This window comes from Cupressus sempervirens, chromosome 4, assembly GCF_028749045.1.
Source record: "Cupressus sempervirens isolate cs-2001-9-10 chromosome 4, ASM2874904v1, whole genome shotgun sequence".
In the NCBI taxonomy this organism is placed as follows: Eukaryota; Viridiplantae; Streptophyta; class Pinopsida; order Cupressales; family Cupressaceae; genus Cupressus; species Cupressus sempervirens.
Window position 1 is genome coordinate 434,865,539 of NC_143121.1, and position 23,348 is coordinate 434,888,886.

Here is a 23,348-nt window from a genome sequence, read left to right on the forward strand (position 1 = left end):
GGACTTAGATGGGCAATTGAACAACCCAATCACCACCGCTGGACTTGACAACTGAATGTACTTTGGACAATCATGTGCTGACTTGGACTAATCAATTATTTTCAAATGTTTATGCACTTTAGTTACTAATTTATAATTTGTCCTTGGAGGGACACCTCTCCTCTTCACCCATTCATACTTGACCTTGTTGGTCTGGGGTGCATCCTAGGAGATTGTTGGTAACTATAAGCTATTTATCAATTAGAATTTATGTGAACCAATATGATTCTTATCTCAACTAGTATATGGCTAATACCAATGTACAAGTCGGTTATATACTTTGTGAAAATTTAAGAAACCTTTCTTAAACAAAATGTACAATATTGTTGTTCAACATTCTAAATGTGACCATTTCGGATCAGACCCCACTAGTCTATACTAACACCCGATGTGCATGGATAAACGAACTATTGTGTATAAAGAAGAACAATGTTGATGCTTATCAAAATTCTTAATACATCTTGAGCCTTGGTTGCGACCAAGATACATAACGAAGATCATGGTTACACATTACTATAATGTTCCTTCATTTTGAAGTGAGATTCAAAAAGAAAAGATGCATAAAAAAAGGCATAGCATATGAAATATGAAATAAGACTGGTGAAAAAAATTCCAGGACCTGAAATACAACTCAAAATCTGTTGACATGAGCTTGTAACACAACTCCGCGTGGAATCACTGTCTTAAGCTTGGCCAATACTATCTTTGAGGTATGGTAATTGATACTGGAATTCTTTGAGGAATGAGGAGAAAAAGCTTCCACTCAGAACAATTGCAAGTGGAGAAGAAAGTGAATGATTATGTTTGTCCTTGACCGTGGGGAGAATAAATTAAGGCCTCCCGTGGCTTCTACGGTTACAAGAAAGGAAGCTCGATCATGACCAAACACCGATTACAAGAACTTCTTTGAAGTTTTCAAAATTTAAATGAGTGATGCCAAAATGAATGTGGCAAACGCTTGTCAATATGAAGTCATAATTATAAAATAAAGATTATACATTCTCATGGTTGTGCCAAATATATATATCATCATGCTATTGAATTCTACATATAATTGTACATACATACATACATATACATATATCTATATGCGTGTGTAACTTCAGAATACATATAATTCCTTTTTATCATTATATAATTCATAGATATTACCAAAATATCATGGTGGCATTGTGTGTGTGTGTGTGTGTGTGTGCGCACGCGCGCACGCGCGCGTGTGTGTGTGAAGTTATAATGTTGACTACTTCCACAGTCTCAAAATAAAAGAGAGGTAATAGTTCTTATGATATTAAATGTTTAATATTTCTCTTGTTATAAAAATTGACCAAGTAGCTCATGACTGTCCAAGATATACTCTGTTGCCTAGCTGTTAAATCCTTCATCAAGGTAGTTAGAGTCTATACCTGATGGTCTTACGAAGGACTAAATTAGTGCCACATTCCTTGAATTCCGTTTAGCAACATTTCCTTCCATTTGTCTGCTCCTGCAACCAAAAATGCATATTCCACAATAATAACATGTTCCTCCATTTAAAATGAAATATCAAGGAAACACAATAACCGATAACCGTCACAACGGCTAACCACCACTTAATTTTTTCTTAAAATATAAGCATTGAAATAACAATAATCAACTAACAAGTCGTTTACACATGAATCAATTTTGGTTAATCATAACTTCCATTTCACAAGACCATGATATCCAAGAGTTTCTAACTAACCATTACAACGACTATAATAATATTTTAAAAGATAAAAATTTGGGATATAACACCTTATTAGTAGAGAAGACAAACTGGACCATCCCAAAAGAGTCTCTTCCTGCTACTCCAATCCTAGTAGGCCCCGAAATTCCTCTAGAAGATGCTTTAGTATTAATCATTAATACATCAATAGGGGGCTCCCCAACAAACCTCCAGCAAAATCTTATTCCTCCCATAATGAGCTTTACATGATGAGGAGCAATGAGATCGAAAACCCCCAAAAACAAATCTACTCCACTAGATATATCACACTTGGCTAGGAGAGTCTCTTGCAGACCACTAATGATTCACATCTATAATTGATAACTCATCACAGTCTTTCCCTGAAAAATCCTCCTAGTTCTTCCAACCATATTTTCCATTAAATAAAAGAGGGATCAATTTTCCATGCTATATGTTGAAATGAGGCGTGAGTTCGGGGGGGTCCCAACTAGTCCCAAAATGCCAACAAGGTAGAGACAAGAAAGCAAGGTTGATTCCAAAGTCCCCACCAACAATGCCAGAGTTCTCTTGAGCATGGGCATGAAAAGAAGATATGAGAGGAATTTTCGTCACTACCTCTACAGAGAACACACATAGAGGGACCCTTAAATCCATGTTTGCATAAGCTATCCCAACCGAGACATCTATTCTAAACCACCAAACACATAAAGAAATCACACTTAGGCCATAAAAAGTGAATCCAGATTTGTATCCACCAATGAACCTCAATGTCCCCAAAGAGCTTCTGTCATGCCCAAAATTCGGGGCAAAAACACAACAATTTTTTTTTTTTTAAAGTAAAGTTAAATAACCACTATGTTTAATACATGTTACCTTGAAAGTTACGGAAGGTTGACCAAGAATTTGAAGTGAATTTTGACTATATTTCTTTTAGATGCAAAGTTGACCTTTCAACCAAACTGCACAGGTTGGTACTCTCAAGCCAAGGTGTTATGGGAACATTGAGTTTGGGTTGACTAAACCCTAATTGTTGATTAAGTCAACCTTAATTTGACCATTTCGTACGTCACATTATTGATAAGGTTTCATAAGTTCTATTAGGTTATCAAGTTATTTCATATTCATTTGGTGTGTCAGCTCAATCTCCTAGGTGAACCAGTTTCATCATTTCAGAAAGTTTGTCTAATTACCTTAATATTTAATTTTCTTTATTAAAACAAACTTTTAAACTAGTTAAAATCATTAAATATTGATTTATTGAATTATACACATTAGTTTCATCCTTACATCATATTTCTAACCACTGTCAGGTTATCAACCTAAGATTCTTTCAATGACCCTTTGATTTGATAACCCTCAAGATTCAAATTAAAAGAATTTTTTAGTAAATGTATACAAACATTAAAATACAATAATTAATTGCTTTTTTGAATAATATATTATAGTTCGATGTGTTGATTCAATGTAAATTATCAATCCAACCTTTAACATAGTTATTCAACATAACTTCTTACTTGTAACCATAAATCGATTTAGCCCTAATAGTATAATGTTCATAAACGTTCCACCATCTTAATTAAATTTATTATATCCAATCATAAAAATAAAAAAACAAATATCAATATCAAATAAAATATTTAAATCTAATAACTAAGCTTCAAGCATTAACTTCTAACTAACCTCTAGAGTCCAATACTCTGTCTAACCATTTATCCCTTTAAAAATATGCTACCTCTAAATTCACTTTTTAAATTACATGTCATAATTACTAAATGACAAAATTACAAATAAAATAAAATAACACTAATTACTTAAACTAACACTAATCTAGCATCTAACTAACTCTTACCTACTAAACAAACCCTACTAACCTCCACTCCTTAACTAACCCCTACACCCTAACTACCCTTTCCACCAAACATGGGTGGCTTTCCAAGTGGATAGCCCACCACCCAACACCCTCCATGCTGCTCAAGAGATACATGTTAGAAATCGGTCTCCCTAAGAAGGTACACATAAAGGTGATTGGAGCAAGTTTTTTAAAAAGATTAGTTATCCCAAGTGAGACATCTATTCTGAACCACCAGCCACATAAAGAAATCACACTTAGGCCAGAAAAAGTGAATCCAGACCTATTTCCACCAATGAACCTCAACATCCCCAAAGAGCTTCCTTATCAATTCACAATACCCAAAGGCAACAGTGAATTTACCTTAAGGGTTAGGACCCCAAGCGAGCTTATCCCTTTCCACTGAAGAACTACAGACCCTAACTGCATTTTTTTATCTTTATTTAACTAGAAAAACATAAGTGTTAATTTATTTTCCATTTATTTCATATTGCAACACACTTTATATTTATCAAGGTTGCACGGGGACGGGGGTACTTGGGCTACTTAGGGTACGGGTACGGGTACGGGTACGGCTATTTTTTATAATAGGGGACGGGGGTACTTGGGTAAACTTTATTTTTAATTATACTTTTATATTTATAGAAAACTTGAATTTATGAGTCACGACAATGATTTTTCAAATCAAAAACAATGATAAAGTTTGCAAACGTAATGTATTGTTTTCAGTTTCAGATTTGTTATATGTTTGTAATAATAATTTATGATAAATGTTTAGATGCATAACATAGAAGGCAGACTTTAAACATGAACAAGAAGATCATAAATCATATGACAATGACATATTGCAAATGATAAATTTCTGGCTTTAACAATGATAAAGTTTATTGTTGATCAATATTGTATCAAAGTTTCAAACTGATTAGGTATTGAATTAAGCTTGATAAACATAAACAAAGGAAAACTTTAAACATGAACAAGATCATAAATCATATGACAATGACATATTGGAAATGATAAACTTATGCTTGAACAATGATAAAGTTTATTGTTAATCAATATTCTATCAAAGTTTCGAACTAATTAGGTATTGAATTAAGCTTGATAAAGAACGAGATGATACACAAACAAAAAATCGAAAAAAGAAATTCAGAAATCTCAATCAAGGTCCTTAGCTATGATTCTCTCCACCGAGTACCCAGTACTTGGGATACATGTACCTAGTACTTGGGTATGTGGGTATAAGTACTAGTGGTGTGGGTACAAGTACCCATGCAACCTTGATATTTATATATTGTCCTCATGCCAGGCCTACTTAAAAATTAAAAAGAATCATTCTCAAAAACATCATCCTTAAGTCAAAAAAAGAGGTGTACACAATGTCAAAAACAAAATATGCTTTGGGGATGCTTCAACTTATTTTTATTTTTTGAATTAAAGATGTAAATAAAAAAATATAGAGTTTCCAATCAAGTATATCTGTCATATCTTCCCAGAGATACTATGTGACCATGCAGGGTCAGCCGTACTAGCTATATTGAACTGTTTATCTTTATAATAAAAGAGCTTTGATATCTGTCTTTACAGGAGAGAGTAATCATATATAGACTCGATTATAATATCATACATCTCTTTAACTACATCAAAAAATTCTACTACCACAGAATGAGTCCAAATCATTTAGAGGGTCAATAGCTGATAACATCTTCATTAAAACTGACTTCTTCAACCGTAAATGCATCTCCTTGGTTTATGTGCAACCTGGGTCTCCTTGGGAGTTAATTCTCTAAAGCCTCTAAGGAGTGATGTTCATTGTAATTATTTTAAAATGCCAGATAGATTTGCACATACCTGACATCTTCAGCCTTATTGAAAAGCCACTATCTCCTGTACTTCATCTCTTCCCTGTTGCTAGCTACTAGTGTTTCTTTAAGTAACGTCTGAAACGTTTCCTTACAGATTTCCATTGTTAGAGTTACCTGCGCACCAATAGAATAAAATGAGTGCTTTTACAGACCCAATAAGCACTCTCCTAGTGCCCTAATACAAATCCTCATTCCCAGATTTACATAGAGTCTATTAAATATCAGCTGTCAGTATAAGCCAAAATAAGTCAAATGACTTTTTTCAACCATTGATATGACCAATAACAATCTCTTACAAATTCACCCCAGCTAGCCATTTTAACAAAGAACATCAACAGAATTTCTTTAGCATAGAAACAGTCAATAAAAAAATGTCTCATAGTTTCACGTTGTTTACACAGAACAGCGTTGAAACATTGGACGAAATAGAATTTTGAAGCTTCTGAAATGAAAAAAACCATCTGAAACATGGAATCTTGCATCGTAAGGTACTGCATAATCTTTTCAATGTTTTGGGCCAAACCTTGTCAGAGAAATCAATAATGCAATAGTAATTTAATAAAATTAATAAGCTAATGGGAAGTACTTAAAGATCTGTGAATGATCGCAGGAGATACTTAGTTCCATCTGACCATGGCATGCTATCAAGGACATTATCTTTGTTCAAAAAAAAATCAGGGAAAGGAATAATCTTGCAGGATTCTTTGGGGACAATGTAAGTCCTCATATGAGTTAAGTTAAATGTGTAACCCATGGTGCATCATGTTTTACATTGATTGTTGAAAACAAGGCCTTCAAAGCATCTTATGCATTTTGGGTGCTAGGTTGTTGTAGAGAAACCCCGAAGAAGCGCAAAGTGTTTCTTTTTACTTGCAAGGTTCCACCATATGGACCTTTCAGAAATTAATTAACCTGAAATTGAACATATTAAATCCCCACCTTTCAGATGTCACCATAAATTCCCCATGCTTCCCAAATATCCTTCAAGACATAAAATCTTGCTGGCACAGTTGGGAATTTGTTAAATAGGATATCATGCATTTGGAGTTGTTTCCAGCTCTTGGCCTGTTTCAAAACACCATTTTGTATGTTATTCCTAATATGCACTTTCCATGGTAGGGGCCATAAATATTCACTTGTTAGAAAGGGCAATACCATTGTTTATGATATCCCTTAAATCTAGGACACTTGTAATCATCTCAATACAACACCATTCCCATTTCACAACATGCTTTTTTATTGCCTCTCCCATCAGACCAAAGAAACTGTCTAATCCTCTTTTGAATCTCATACACCTTGTAGCTACTATAGAGCCAGACAATAGTAGTAAGTGTAGGAAGACATTTTTTTGACAAATTTGAAATCTACCCACTAAAGAGAGGTAATTCTTATTCCATTGACAAAGTTTCTTTTTAATATTGCTCTTAATCAATTACCACATCTCTTTCAAGCAAGGATTAACAGCAAGTGGAATACCAAGGTATCTAACTATTAGGTTACGTATTGAAATTCAATTTTCTTGAGCCAATAGGGAGGATCACAATTTCAACCGAGCATTTAGTCTTGGTTTTGGATATCCTACCTCCATATGCTTTGCAAAATGATTAAGTTTATTCGTAAGGCAGTTCACATTGATTTCATTAAGTTCAACAAATATGGTTTTATGATTAGAAAACTAGACATTTAACAATTCATCTCCGTTGGGAAGAAGGATACCTTTTGGTTTGGGTCAGAAGGATGAATCTTTAAGAATCTAATAGAAAACATTTGAAGCTATCCTAAAGAGTGCAGGAGCCAGTGGGCAACTTTGTCTAACGGATCTTTCTAAAGGAAATGGGTAAGAAAGGGAGCCATTGACATCAACCTGAGCAGTGCAGACATTTAATAGTGTTTTGACCATTTTAAAAAATCTCTTTGGGAAACCAAATACTTCTAGGGTCATTGTCAAGAATAACCACTCCACTCTAACATATGCTTTTTCAAAATTGAGCAAAGAAGTACCACTATTTTGTTTAGAACTTTTGGCCCATTTCATAGCTTCCCAGCTATTGATAAGGTTCTCTAGAATGTATATGCCTTTAATAAATCTATTTTGGGTAGAACTAATGAAACTGGGAAGGATATTCACCAATCTAAGAGCCACAAAACTAGCTAGGAACTTATATGAGACATTTAATAGGGTTACAGGTCTCCACTATATCCATGGACATGTCAATCACGAAAGGACTAAAGGTGGTGTTGTCCAACAAAACCTTCTTGATTAGTTCAAATCTATAATTGAATTCTCTAGTGAGGGAACTAGTTAGAAATAGGAAATACTGGGGGGGGGGGAGGGGGCGAGTGTGAATCAGTATTTCACAAACTTTTACCCAATTATGGATATAATTAACAATCTTATAACTTGCATAAATGAATAAATTGATTAAGCTGAATAGTAAACACAACCATAAAGCAATGCAACACATAACACAATATTTTGTTAACTAGGGAACCCTGGCCAAGGGAAAACTCCGGTGGGGATGGTACCCACAAAATGATCTGCTAAACAAAAGTATCTTGTGAAAGATATTGACCCTATTAGGAATCTATTGCATCTGTATAATGTCTCGGTCCTTGTTAGAAGCCTCAACCCTGTTAGGAGTTGCTATTACAATTACAGAATGTACGCAAGCTGAGCCCACTACCCAAATATGCAATATACAATGATATACAGTATACAAAAACCTCTTTACAATTGCTGATATCTTCAATATCTGATATGACCTTTGTAGCTTCTTGTATCGACTTAGCATATTCTGCCTTTTACTGATTTACCATCAAAGTTCACATTACAAAATAATCTCATACTTATCACATATAACCACACTTAAACTTCGCATTCAAAAACTTTCCTTTATACCCTATTATTCTATCTTGTTGGCCTTCATGCCTTCACACGTGTCCCAAAACACAAAATTATACTTTGCCCACTTAGGGTTAACATTTAGGATGTCATCCCTAATTAGTTAAGTAATTGTTTTGGTAAACAAAATAATTCCTTAACATAAAATATTCGATTCCATAACTTTGTCCTGTTCAGTCGCCTCATACCTATAACTAGAAAAACTGCAAGAACTCTATCTGTACTGCCTTGTGCTCTTAGGTATGATATGTTGACATATTGTACTATCACTAGGTAATTGCGCACGTGCCAATGATGACTCTGAGAACTGCACCAATCAAAGTTCTAATTGAGCTGACAAATAAACTACATGATACTCACAATTTTCAAAGTCAAACAACCAAAACTTCATCTTCATACTTTTCTCACTTTAGCATTGATTATATGTTGCCATAGGTGACAACTCTGTTGGATGGATATTTTGCAACCGATAGTTTTGGGTAAAATCCAGTCACAAAATAGGATGACCAGCCACAGCATGTGAGACAGTCTCTCCTACCTTAAAGGGAAGGCTCTCCCTTCTCACCGTTCCTTGGATCAATTCAAGGTAAGCCAGAAGTTGAGAGATTTTGTAAAGGGGTGTTACCAATATTCTTTCCCCTTAGCTTTCAAGAAAGAATCCACTTACCTGCAGAGCGAGTAATGGGCAAGATGAAACCTCAAACTATACTTCTATGATATAGTTCCAAGAATCACGGCGATTCATGCGATTCACGCGATTCGGCGATTCGATTCAAGCCAAACGATTTTTTGTGAATCAGTGAATCGAATCAGCGATAAAGGGTTTATGAAATAATTTACTCACTAAATTTCAAGGGTTTTTTAAATTTTCCGATTCATGGCCGATTCGATTCCGATTCATGGCCGATTCACGATTTGATTCGGCCTTGCCGATTTCGATCCGATTCCGATTCTTGTTACTTTGCTTCTATCTAAAGTTGTAAATGGTGATACCAATAAACCAACACTTACTCAAAGGCTAGCTGAAAGCGTATCAGTTTGGCTCTAAGTCCTATTTTAACCTATTCTATAAGAATAACATCTACCATTGGGACACAAAGACTTCCATAAGTAGGGAATTCTAACTATTTTTCGTGAATTTGAGATGGTAATACCAACTATAGTCAAAGCTCCTAGTCTATGTATTGCAACAACCGCTCCCAATCAAAGCTTTGGCTCCGATTGCTTTTTTAATCACTATGCTCTATTATTGAACACGCAATAACAACATGAATCAAAGACAATAGGCACAAATTATAGTCAAAGCTTTTAATTTGCTCTATCACAATTGCTTTCAGTCAAAGCTTCGAATCCAATTGCTTCTTTTGTTCACTTTTGTCCCAAATTCATACTACACAATCAAAGTTATGCTTATGATGTATACAACAAAAGATGATTTTTACAACGAAAGGGCACTCCTTTATATAGGCAAAGGAGTTGAGATAAAAGTGGACGAAAAAGTGTGAGCAACTCAACCAACTTTGACCTGGTCTAACTAAGAGAGAAATTATTGGGTTGCATGCAAATGCACATGCAACTTGCATTACAAGTAATTACATCCTTTCATGCTATACATCCTTTTCAATTACAAACATGAAAGAAGAAGATGAGGAAAAATGGAAAAGAATTGAAACAATCCTAGGGATTGTTCTGAAGGGCCTTGTACTTGGCGATGCAGTCCCAGATGATAACAGGGTTGGGAGTTCTTGTATTTTGTGTCACTATATTCACCTTGATAACCATGGTGTTGCGTCTTTTGATAACCTCTAACTCTCTTTGATGAATTGTTCGTTGTCATTTGAAAACTTGATGTGATTAAGCTTTCTCTCATTCAAGTTGTCGTGAATTCTCCTTTTGTAGATCAACACAAACTAGAGTCTCTGACACTTTAAAAACCTTCTTGACGGTGTCCGGATGTAAACAGAATAAATTTCCATCAGCACCTTGAAAGAAAGTGCTTGGCACATTCCCACACGAATTCAGGTTCTCAGACAACTATCGGGAAAATGGAGAACAAATGAATTCCCATTTTTTGAAGCACGCCTTCTTTAAGGGATGTCTTCATTCTTTATAGAAATCCGGGCATATCTTGACTTGCTACAACATGAAAGTTTCAATGGGATTGACTTCATAAAAGCTTTGAGATTTGAGTTACAATGACAAATCCATGACGAGTGGGTATTCGAAGTATGGATTAGATACTTATGGAACACATATGATGGCTGGAAATGAACCGGAAAGCATATTTATTTGGATGGAAAGGGCCAGAGTCAAACTTGGAAGGATGGATATGGTTTAAAACACGAAAGTGGAACACACGGGAATGTGCGTGAATGAAGACTCTTGACTTGAAAAAAGTGACTTAGGTTTTCAAGATGTTATTGCATGGAAAAGGATTACATGTAAGTGCAACATGTAATGAGGGATGGAAAGTGAGATGAGATGTGAATGTGGATTAAGGATGAGCTTACATGTAAGTGCGGATAATGGATGAGATGCAAAGTATGTAATGACACGGAAAGTGGAAAAACGTGTATTTGCTCATGGAGGCGTAAGTGCATATGCAAAGAATGAACACAATGTACCTTGAGGCAAAGTGAGCTTTTATAGACGTCTTTGAGGAAAGGTGAAGTCCAAGTACATGGGATAACATGCACATGACAATTTTTAACCTTTTAAAAAGTGACTTTTAATCAAAAACAGATTTTAGAGATGCAATTACATGTAAGACTTTTCATGTAATCGTGTCGTGCAATTGGATATGGAAAGTGAGATGAGTGAAAATGGAAATGAAAAATGGGATTACATGTACGTGCGGATGATGGATGGATTGAAAAACATGTAATTGCATTTGACGAATGAGATGCTTAGTGTTGTGACATGGAAATATGGAAATGGAATGTGATGATGCTTTTGCATGAAATGGAAGATGGAGTGAAGTGAAACATGACCAAGTTCTTGGAAAAGAACTTGCAACTTATCCAAAATGGAGAAAAACTGGAAAGCAAACACATAAAACACAAAATTAAATTTAAAAAAAAAAAAAACTTCAAAAGGAAAGCATACCTTTGGCAAATGACTCAAACATGTCAACAAGCAAAGCACTTCAATATGCAATTTCCAATTTGGAGTTTAGGGAAAAACCAAAAACATGAAAATGAACCATTTCATCATTTTGAAAGCAAAAATACACTTTCCATGGCAACAAAATCAACAAGTGACAATCATCAAGCTAAAATATGCACAAAATCAGCAAGATAAGCACAAATTTATTAGCAAGAAGGAGAATGTACACTTACATGATGATTAAGTACCAAAAATGGAGGGAAAAACTCCAATATTGAAAAATTCTTCAACTAACTTGGATCTTTTCAAACTTTGCAAGAAGAATTCGTAGTGGGCAGCAAAAGAGGCTTTTTTTTATGGACAATGCCAAAAATGTGCCCTAAGAATGCTCAAACTTCCAACGTTTTTGGCAAATGCATGCCTTTGGGCCGTTTTTGGAAAAAACGTGAATCTTTAAGGGCATGAAATAAGTTGTTTTTGACTTCCAAGTGCAAAAACATGACCCTTAGAGTATTGCAAATGATCAAACATGCCAAAACGCCTCTTTTCCTTGCAAAATATGATTTAAATCACTCTACAATGGAGGTTTTTGGAGAAAAACGTGACTGAAAATCATCATGAAGAACTCATTTTTAGCATGAAATCTCAACATTCAATGTTTGAAAACACATAGATTTGCAAAAAATGACACCAATGGAGAAGATTTCAAGAAATTTCATGGAGGAAATTAATCAAAAACTTCAAAAAAGTGTTCTTGAAAGCTCATTGCATGAAGTTTCTCCAAAAATAGGTATTGGAAGGGCAAGAGCATGTGTTTTAATGCAAAACATGTCTTTAAGTTAAAAACTCACCTTTTGGATGTGTATGCATATTTTAAAAACATGCATATGCAACTAACGGCAAAAACTCACCTTTTTGATGTCATTGCACATTTTAAATGAGTTTACATGCAATGGCATAAAAAAGGTTCACTTTTAAGTGACTTTACACTCTAAGTTGAAATTTACATGCAATGGCATGAAAAAGGTCCACTTTTGATGGAATTTTACATGTAATGACATGAAAAAGTCCACTTTTGATAAATTTAAGTGATTTAATAAGCAGATGTCAATTTAATTTCAATAAAATATTACTAAAGTGGGACATAAATTATATTTACATATCATATTAACAATATAACATGTAAATATTATTTAATAAGTAATATTTACTAGAGCATTTGATTTAAATGTTAAAAATTAAATTGAACTATATAGTTAATATAGTCACTTAACTGAAAAATCAAAAAGTAAACTCAACTTAAAAATATAACATAAAGTGCGCTATAGTTACTTTAAGTGAAAATTTAATTGATAAAGTAACTTAAAAACATAACATAAAGTGAATTTAAGTTATATTTTTCAAAAAGTGAATGTCAAATTAAAAATATAACATGATATTATTAATTCGTGCTGTTGCATCAAAAATGTCCACTTTTTGGAGATTAAAATGGCCATATCTTTTGATTGACAACTCCAATTAAGGTCTAGGTTAGATCAAATCGAAGAGGAACCAAAAGCCATGACTTCAGCAAAATCAAAGGACTAAAAACCAAGAAACGCACTCAAAAATAAAGAAAATGACAATGAAGGCCTCAAAAATCAAGCATGGGTTTGACAAAGAAAAAAAGAAAAAGACTTGACAAAAGCTTTTAGTAAAAGGATTCATTATATTAATTGGAGTTGATTGGTTGATCAATACTAACCAATTAAATAACGATCTAAACTCAAAGAAATGTGAAACCAAGTGGAAAATGTTTCCTACTGTTACCTGCATTAAATAACAAAATGCAGGACAACAAACACCAACTTATCTACCTAGCCAAATCGCCAACAATATCCCCCTTTTCCATTGATGGCAACATATGGGAAAATTGGCTAAGTCACAAAAAAAAAAATTCAAAATTTGTGAAAATCTTCACTTGGGCATTAGAAAATTTCAAAATGTGGATTATTTCTATTTATACCATCTTACTTCCTTATATCTACTCGTTATAGTATTACTCCCCCTTACATACAGATACAATTTTCCTTAGTACATTTCCCCTTTGACATCAATGACAAAGGTGAGTCAAAACTCTATATACAAATCAAAATTTGAAATTCTACCTTTATGGTTGCTGATTGGATATCTGTGAGATGCAATCAGCAAAGTTTCTCTTTAAAATAGAGGTGTCCCATTTATCCTTGACTACATCTGATATCCTTAATAGTGCAAATAATCCATATGATGCAATCTCTACTGCATTCAAGTCTGTGTATGCAAAATTTGTCATATGATGCCTTGGCTGAAAGGCATTCATCCAATTGTCTTTGTACACGATCTGTCTTCAAGGTAAGGTTCTCTCTCAATAATGAAAACCTTTTCAAAATCCTTTCCTTCTTTAGCTCTAACAACCCAATATCATCATGGACTATGCTAATTCTGTTGTCCAAATCATGAGGACTTTGTAACTCATTTACAAGGGTCTTCAATTCTTCTAGTTTGACCATCAGCTCAACTGAGATGACCTTGATAAAGTCATGTGATAAAGCACATTTTCCATATAGTGTTTTTCCTTCAGTCAAACATCTCCTTAATTCCTTAATACATATATCAAGAGTCTTCAAGTCTTTGCTTATGTTCCCACAAACCTTCCTAAACAATTCAGCATCATGAAGGGTTTGTGCCTTTGTAGCTGTAACTTTTGATAACTGAGTGAACTCATTATCAAATACTTTGATTACTTCTTTTGCCTTCATCCATGGGTCTGATTCAGTGACCATTACTGATATAGTACTTTCCAACTTTTCTATCACTTCCACTAATGTGCCTTGCAGACTTTTCACTCTTTTAATCTTTTTAATAATTTTCCTCAAAGATAATGTTGCTAAAACTGTTTCCAATGGTGATCTTGAAGAACTTGGTGTTTCTTTGCTTGCACTTCTGATATAAGTGATCAGTAAACTATCATCCTCATGCTGGAAAACAACTTTGTCAACCTAAGTCTTAGTGTGCTTCAACTGGGGTATGCTCAAAGATGTTTCATGTGTAATCACCTTCCCATTTCCTTGCAAATTCTTATCAATTTTCATGAGTTCATCTGCTAAACTAGCCAAATCATCATTCTTTTTCTTTTCTTGTTTCTTTTCTTCTCCTCATCTCCATCCTTCTCTTTATCTTTTGAGCTTGTATAACCTACCAAATTGTCAATAGTGGGGCCAAAATCCTTGAAAGAATCTTCTATTGTATCCACTGTGATGTTTGTGTTGTCAATGTCCATGGTATCTGTACCAACTGTGATCTGAGGAGCCTCTGACCCTGGTGCTTCTACCTCTATCATCTTAGTGTCCTCTGTAGCTATTGTTGTTGGTAGTGAAGGCACTGCTTCATCCTTTTCTTCTGTTGGTACTACAGATGTGACAAGAGTAGGGACTACTCCCCCTAGCTTCAAACTTTCCTCTGTAGTTGGTGTTTTCTGGGGACTTGATGGCTTAAGTTCTATCATCATCTTTACTATGTCTGCCTCAGTTTCTTTATTTACTTCCTCGTAGCTTCCTCCCATAATCAAAATAGCTCTTTTCTTGTTCCTCAAGTAAGGTTCAAGAGTTTTCATCAAACTTCCTTTGTGCTCTTCATTGTTTATTTCACACAATTTCCTTATCATGTTTTCTCTAATTTTCTTGTCTTCCTCTTGCATTCGCATCTTCCTATTCACAATCCTTTCATACAAGTCTTTCGGAATAGCTCCTTGTATGTCATTGAACTTCTTGTTATTCAAAATCATATGCCTAAATACTGCATTTTCTAACTGAAATCTGTAAAAAGTATTATACAGGTCATAGAATTTGTTCAATTGGGTCAAATTTCCATCATCAATGATTATCTTTTCAATCTTAGGCTTCCATTGTCTCCTCTATTTGCTGGCTGATTCTGTTGTTTCCTTCTCTTTTTATTTCTCTTTTAAAGTCTTTGCCCCTACTGCTTGTGCTTCCTCTTCCTTTGATTCCTCTGACTAAGATTCAGACTCTACTACTTGTGCTCTCCTCCTCTGTACTTTCATTATTGTTTTTGGTCTTTTGCTAGGTCCAGTGGCAAACTTCTTTACTTTTTTGTGCTTGGTAGCTTCAACTGCTTCTTGTTTGACCTCTGCCAACCTTGCAGACTTCCTTGATCCTTCAGATGTCTTAACTTCAAGAATTCTTACCTCTTGTTCTTCATCTCTACTGGTTTAGGCTGATGGCATGAACTATGGTTGCATTGGTGCAACTGCTGCATATGGTGTAGCTGATGCTTTTGTTGCTGGTTCAGCTACTGTGACTCCTTTTGCTAATGATGGAACTGATGGTGAGGGTCCTACTGTTGCTAGTGGTGGCACAAACATGACATTTTCCTGTCCAATTTTCTTCATACCAGACACTGTTTTCCATACTGTGTTAGATTCTTTTGGAGTCATTTGTACTTGCTCCATGATCTTCTTCATCATGCTTTCCACTTTCCTCATAGCAGACTTCTCAAGTTTCACTTGATAAGCTATATGCATGATTTCTTTATATGTATCAAATCTTTCAAATTCTTCATCTAGCTTAACTTAAAGATTTCCTTCACATATCCTTCAATTTAATCTTCAGTAGTCTCATATCCAAGGGGATTAACATATAACATCCTAGATTCAACTGCCTCAACATATGTGAAATCTGTGTCAACCATAAAACAAATTTCTTCCTTGTACTTGCTCACTATAGAGGTTGGAATCCTGAATCTCTGTTTTACCTCAGTTTGAAAATTCGTGATAATCAACTTTATACTGCTCTCAATCTTATCAATTGGATGTCTTTTACACAAGTCAGTAATTTTCTCCATTATGCATTTATCACTGTTATTCAATTCAGTAACTGACATAAAGGGAAATCTTCTCATCAAGTGGAAAAATATATAGGCAATCAAAGTCTAAAACCTAAACTGTCCATTTCTGACTTTCTTGATTCTTTCCAAGTTTTCTATCAATTGAGCTCTCAAGATTTTACACAAATTAACTTTGGATTTCTCAACACAAAGTTTGTATGCTGCATGGACAAATCCGGCTGCCATGTCATCCTCTCTAGAACTGGAACAAACCTTTGTAGCCATAATTCTGCTCACAAACCTTACATCATTCTGTTTGATCTTACTCAAAACTATTCCTCTGCCATTATACCGAGGCCGACGATGAGGATGAGGACTGAACTGGAGCCTGAGGTGATAGACTTGTTTTTTGTTAACAGTGCACACTTTTACAGTTATACATGTTTCATGGAACGTTTGATGTCATGCGTTTCATTGATTTTACATACACTTGACAAAATTTATAATTCTATAATGTGTCATTATTCATATGATTCTATGTTTACTACTTCCTTCAGCTACAATCTACATTTAACGTATGTGATGGATTTATCATTTATGTTCCTTGTTTATGTATGTGATGACAAATTGGCTTTATTTGATGGTGTTATAGTGTCTTTAAATTTTATTCATTAAAGGATGCATAGAACAAGTTTTAAATTATTCGAAATTTCTAAATTTTAAGGGTTTTATCATTTTGCCAAGTCCTAGCTAAGTCATTGCTGAGTCATGAGTTGAGTTGGCCTTGCTGAGTCCAATTTAAACTATGGGTCAGATTAATTGATATTTTGATAAAGAAAAATAACCTTTTAAGGAGGTTGCCAAAATTTTAAAACCAAGGGGCCAAAGTGGGAGGAAAACTATATTAAATCAAAGGCGATAAATGAACCAAGTAATTTTAAAACACCTTAAGTAAACTGAATAGAGAAAGAATTGGTACGATCATATTTGATATTGTAGTCTATAATGATGGGAATTTTATAATAGAACATCTTCATTCCTTTTATTGAGTTCTACAAAACTAATAATGAGTGGATCAAGGATGACTAGTTTGAAAAGTTTCACTAACTTGAATATATGTTCTACTGTCCCTGCATCCCCTTCCTTGAAATTTGGATAACCACGAACAATATAGAGGATGATTTCATAAAGCCAGTAAGACCTGATTATGTAAGGGATATCATACTTACTGCTTGAGATACCATACCTTGCATCACTTGAAGCTGAACTCAAACGATTTGGTTGTGTAAGTTCCAATCCTAGATCAAAAGATTTTTTCCCACCAAACTTTGAAACACTTTTGTGAAAACTACGTCTTCTATCTTTTCTTTCAATCTCTTGGACGATTTGATAATCCTCAGGATAGAAATTTCTGCAGACGGTATAAAAGAACCATTATTAGTTGGACATTATATGATGTCTATCTGACAAATGGAGTAACACTTTGTACACAAAACAGTGGACATTGTATTTCCTGCAGACCTGAAAAAGTATGTAAATGCCAAACTAGGTAGCAGTGCAAGTGTAGTTCCCATAAGAACAATTATATAGAAACTAGGAGTCGGTGCCATTACAGAAACAAATAGCCTCTGCAATTGGCCTGAAAGCTTGACTGGTAGCTGTCCCGTGCATACCAAAAATATGAGCCATATTAAAATTTCTCCCCAAATGGCCACATGGTGAATCCAAGTCCAGAACTGAAACAAAATACTTTACATTAGTACTGATGACTGGAAACTAGCAAGTATTTTGATGATGTGCAAAGCAAATAATGATCATGAAGAAGAGAAGAAGATCTGAATAGCTAATGATTCTACAAGGAAAATGAGAAAAGATTTTATGTTGCTAACTAGTAAGACCTTAATAATTCTGAATGAATGTTTCCACTGAAGAACTTTGCAAATCTTGGAGGATCAGCAAGGATATTAATAGAAATACAATCTGATTAATCAAGTTAGCCCTACATTGCTGCATTAAGTGAGAAGCTTCCAAACCAAAGCAATGAATATTTTGAGACAAGATCCATTTGTTCTTATATGCTGATAATGGCACATAATTTCCTACCAGATATCATAAAGTAACCTGAAATAGTTTCAACTTATACTTTTATAGATAAAATCAATATGTAATTCAAGTGTAACCCGAAAGACTGCAAAAAGAATCGACAGAAGGGAACTGATATTCTATGAGATACTAGATATGATGCTCTCAAATAATAATACACCCTCATATTAGCATTAGTGTTCCCAAACTGGAGGACAAATTCCATTCCATATTGACACATTCAACGTTTGGCATTTGTTGTTACGAGCCCAGGGATGCAAAGTTGGATAAGACCATTCAAAGAAACAATTAATTAGAGACTAATGTCAGCAACTCAAATTACTGTAATACTCAGAGGATGAGATGTGTGTGGTAAATGTGATTTGGATCAAAGGATATATTTGAAGGACATAATACAAGAGGGATTGATGTCTTACAAAGTTTGCGAATGGAAGCATAGGGAAGTGCCTATGTGTGAGTGTCATATCCCCATTTTAAGATAGAATTTTAATAATAATTAGATAATAACATGTTATTAAATAAATAATGATAATAAAGTTATATTTATAAAACTAGGAAATAATAATTATTTAATCTATATTATTAACGAAATAATATTTAGTATGATATTTTAAATAATTAAAAAATGATAAATTTTCAAAGAGTAAATAAAGAAATAAAATTAAATACAAGAGACAATATTGTAGAAAGAATGTTAACTTTCTAAATAAAATTTCATAATAAATAATAATAAACACAAATAAGTAAGTAAATAAATAATATAACAAATAATAATATAAATTAACTAAATCTAATGAAAAGTCGAGAGATTTAACAAATAGACATGACTCCTTAAAATTAAGATATAAAAGAGAGGAGAGTTTATTTTAGAGAGGGGAAAAAAAGAAAGAGGAGAAGAGAGGAGTTCAAAAAGAGAAAATGGAAGAGAAAAGTAATCTGAAGAAAATAAAAAAGTGACTTTTTGACAAGATATCAATGATATTGAAAGAATGCGAATCTTTGAAAGGGTCATAATTATGAATAGTTGTGACTTTTCAAAAGATTTGTATTATGAAAGGTTTTGACTCTTGAAAAAGAATAAGGTAAGAAAAGTATGTTTATGGATTATATTTGTTTAATTATATTTATGAATCATACTTTTGGATAATATTGTGTTATCTCATGGGGTTAACACTACGGATATTAATGAAACTCGAAGCATGGAGCATGGAGATATTAATATCTCCATTGTCCGCCATGGCCGAGAATCAATGTGAACTCGAAGTATGGAGCATGTGAGATATTAAGATCTACATTGTCTGACATGGTCGAGAATCGATATTGAAGCATGGAGCATGGAGATATTAAGATCTCCATTGTCCACCATGGCCGATAACCAATGTGCCAAAATATTCTGATGTTATCAAACATATGCATATGTCATTGGCCTTGGATAGAGGATGACCATTCAAGAAGAATCTTAAGGGATGCGCTCCCGGGATGACGGCAAGGTAGCTATGAGCTAAGAAGCTTAAACTGGAGACGTCCTTAAGATTGGGATTAACTTAAAGGGTAGAATAATATAGTTAGTTTTATTATTATTGTGATTCTAACATTTATTTTGCAAATATAACTTATCCCTGACTAACCCTATTAGTGGGGACATTATAGTGGTATCAGAGCATGATCTTGTCATCCTGTAGGGTTAAAGGAGATTTAGAAAAATTATTTATATGAAAGACTAATGTAGAGATTTAATGACTATTAAAAATGATTCAAACATATCCATGATAGCAACCTAAGAATTTTGACTAAAAGAAATATAAATTTCAACTCAACGGAAGAAGTTATATAATTGCTTGAAGACAAGCAATTTGAGGAAGGGCGGACTGTCATATCCCCATTTTAAGATAGAATTTTAATAATAATTAGATAATAAAATGTTATTAAATAAATAATGATAATAAAGTTATATTTATAAAACTAGGAAATAATTATTATTTAATAATTTATATTATTAATGAAATAATATTTAGTGTGATATTTTAAATAATTAAAAAACAATAAATTTTGAAAAAGTAAATAAAGAAATAAAATTAAATACAAGAGACAATATTGTAGAAAGAATATTAACTTTCTAAATAAAATTTCATAATAAATAATAATAAACACAAATAAGTAAGTAAATAAATAATTTAACATAGAATAATATAAATTAACTAAATCTAATGAAAAATCAAGAGAGATTTAACAAATAGTCATGACTCCTTAAAATTAAGATATAAAAGGGAGGAGAGTTTATTTTAGAGAGGGGAAAGAAAGGAAGAGGAGAAGAGAGAAGTTCAAAAAGGGAAATGGAAGAGGAAAGTAATATGAAGAAAACAAGAAAGTGACTTTTTGAAAAGGTATCAATGATATTGAAAAGATGCGAACCTTTGAAAGGGTCATAATTATGAATAGTTGTGACTTTTCAAAGGATTTGTATTATAAAAAGTTGCGACTCTTGGAAAAAAAAAAGTAAGAAAGGTATGTTTATGGATTATATCTGTTTAATTATGTTTATGTATTTATTTATATTTATGAATCATACATGTGGACAATATTGTGTTAGCTCATGGGGTTAACACCATGGATATTAATGAGACTCGAAGCATGGAGCATGGAGATATTAAGATCTCCATTGTCCGCCATGGCCGAGAATCAATGTGAACTCGAAGCATGGAGCATGTGAGATATTAAGATCTACGTTGTCTACCATGGCCGATAATCGATGTGTCAGAATATTCTGATGTTGTCAAACATATGCATATGTCATTGGCCTTGGATAGAGGATGCCCGTCCAAGAAGAATCTTAAGGGATGCGCTCCCGGGATGATGGCCAAGTAGCTATGAGCTAAGAAGTCTGATCTGGAGACATCCTTAAAATTAGGGTTAATTTAGAGGGTAGAATACTATAATTAGTTTTATTATTATTGTAATTCTAAGATTTATTTTGTTAACTATAACTTATCCCTAACTAACCCTATTTGTGAGGACATTACAGTGGTATCAGAGCATGATCTTGCCATTCTGTAGGGTTAAAGGAGATAAAGAAAAAAAATTATATGAAAGACTAATGTAGAAATTTAATGACTATTAGAAATGATTCAAACATATCCATGATAGCAACCTAAGAATTTTGACTAAAAGAAATATAAATTTCAACTCAACAAAAGAAGTTATATAATTGCTAGAGGACAAGCAATTTGAAAAAAGGCAGATTGTCATATCCCCATTTTAAGATAGAATTTTAATAATAATTAGATAATAAAATGTTATTAAATAAATAATGATAATAAAGTTATATTTATAAAACTAGGAAATTATTATTATTTAATCTATATTATTAATGAAATAATATTAAGTATGATATTTTAAATAATTAAAAAATAATAAATTTTCAAAAAGTAAATAGAGAAATAAAATTAAATGCAAGAGACTATTGTAGAAAGAATGTTAACATTTTAAATAAAATTTCATAATAAATAATAATAATAAACACAAATAAGTAAACAAATAATATAACATAAAACAATATAAATTAACTAAATCTAATGAAAAGTCAAGAGAGATTTAACAAATAGACATGACTCCTTAAAATTAAGATATAAAAGGGAGGAGAGTTTATTTTAGAGAGGGGAAAAAAAAGAGAAGAGAGGAGTTCAAAAAAGGAAAATGGAAGAGGAAAGTAATATGAAGAAAAATAAGAAAGTGACTTTTTGAAAGGATGCGAACCTTTGAAAGGGTCATAATTATGAATAGTTGTGACTTTTCAAAGGATTTGTATTATAAAACGTTGTGACTCTTGGAAAAGAAGAAGGTAAGAAAGGTATGTTTATGGATTATATTTGTTTAATTATATTTATGAATCATACTTTTGGATAATATTGTGTTAGCTCATGGGGTTAACACCATGGGAAATTAATGAGACTCGAAGCATGGAGCATGGAGATATTAAGATCTCCATTGTTTGCCATGGCTGAGAATCAATGTGAATTCGAAGTGTGGAACATGTGAGATATTAAGATCTAGCTCGTGAACTTTGATTTGTAATTTATTATCGACCCGTACAAAGGTCTTGCTGCTGGAAATAGTCTGCAAAATCCAGCACTTCAGATCAATATCGGGAATCAGGTCATGACTTGCGAATCCTTTTGGAATGATTGTGTCATTAACTATCGTATATGATATGGTTTTCTTTTACCAACTCTTTTATTTTGCATACTACTCATCGGCAAGAGTTCTGAGCCGAGCTTATACGATCTATGATGATCTCAATTTTCTTGTTGTTTTATTTGCTACACTTTGCTAGTTTGGCATTGTGTCACGGTCTTCTTTAACTATATAATCTGAGTATAGGAGCACCATATAGGGGCATAGTTAATATGTCCTTGAGATGGAGGTCTCCCTCTCTTGATGTGATAAAACAAAAATAAAGCATAGTAGCTTATAATGTCATAGGCCAATGAAGGCATTATGCATGGCAAAGGAGTAAGAGATCATGAAATCCTGAGATTTTCCTCCAAGTATCAAGGACCAACAAGGTCAAGCTAAGGGAGGAAAGAGTGGGAAGAATTCCTACAAACAAAGAAGGAATATAATCAGCTTAACATCTAAATCACATATAATGATAGCTCACGAAAATCCTTGTGAGGATTCTTGTTGTCAAGTCAAGCGATTGTTTTTTTTTAAACTTAGTTCTAGGTTGCTCAGTGATTGGGGTGGTGTCCAGGCCAATTCCCAGGGTAGGGAGGGCCTTTCTCGATTGAGATTGTGTGTGGATATTTAAGGGTCCACGGTTAGGAGGTTAAACCCCTGACAATGCTTTTCCTCTCCACCAGATGCCAAGGCTTGCACAAGACAAAGATACAATCTGCATTCAATATCTTCTGGTAATGG

The 23,348-nt window shown here is 33.6% G+C and overlaps 1 protein-coding gene across 6 annotated transcripts in view; it reads right to left on the reverse strand.

Moving 5' to 3' along the window:
- Window positions 1–1,314: 1,314 nt before the first annotated feature.
- LOC149561880 (putative phospholipid-transporting ATPase 4) overlaps window positions 1,315–23,348 on the reverse strand; it is a 159,720-nt gene continuing 137,686 nt past the window's right edge. Inside the window, exons 13-16 of one of the 6 annotated variants that reach the window (XR_016363871.1) lie at window positions 17,850–18,064; window positions 17,575–17,739; window positions 5,445–5,572; window positions 1,315–1,522 (exon numbers count right to left, since the gene is read on the reverse strand). Coding sequence is in view for 2 of the 6 variants with exons in the window: in XM_089825407.1 (XP_089681533.1) it covers window positions 5,547–5,572; window positions 17,558–17,739; window positions 17,850–18,064 (423 nt within the window). In the remaining 4 variants the exon portion in view is untranslated. Of the gene's footprint in view, window positions 1,523–5,000; window positions 5,573–17,557; window positions 17,740–17,849; window positions 18,065–23,348 lie in introns of those variants that run through there. The other 5 variants (XR_016363869.1, XR_016363870.1, XR_016363868.1 and 2 more) reach the window with 5 other exon arrangements.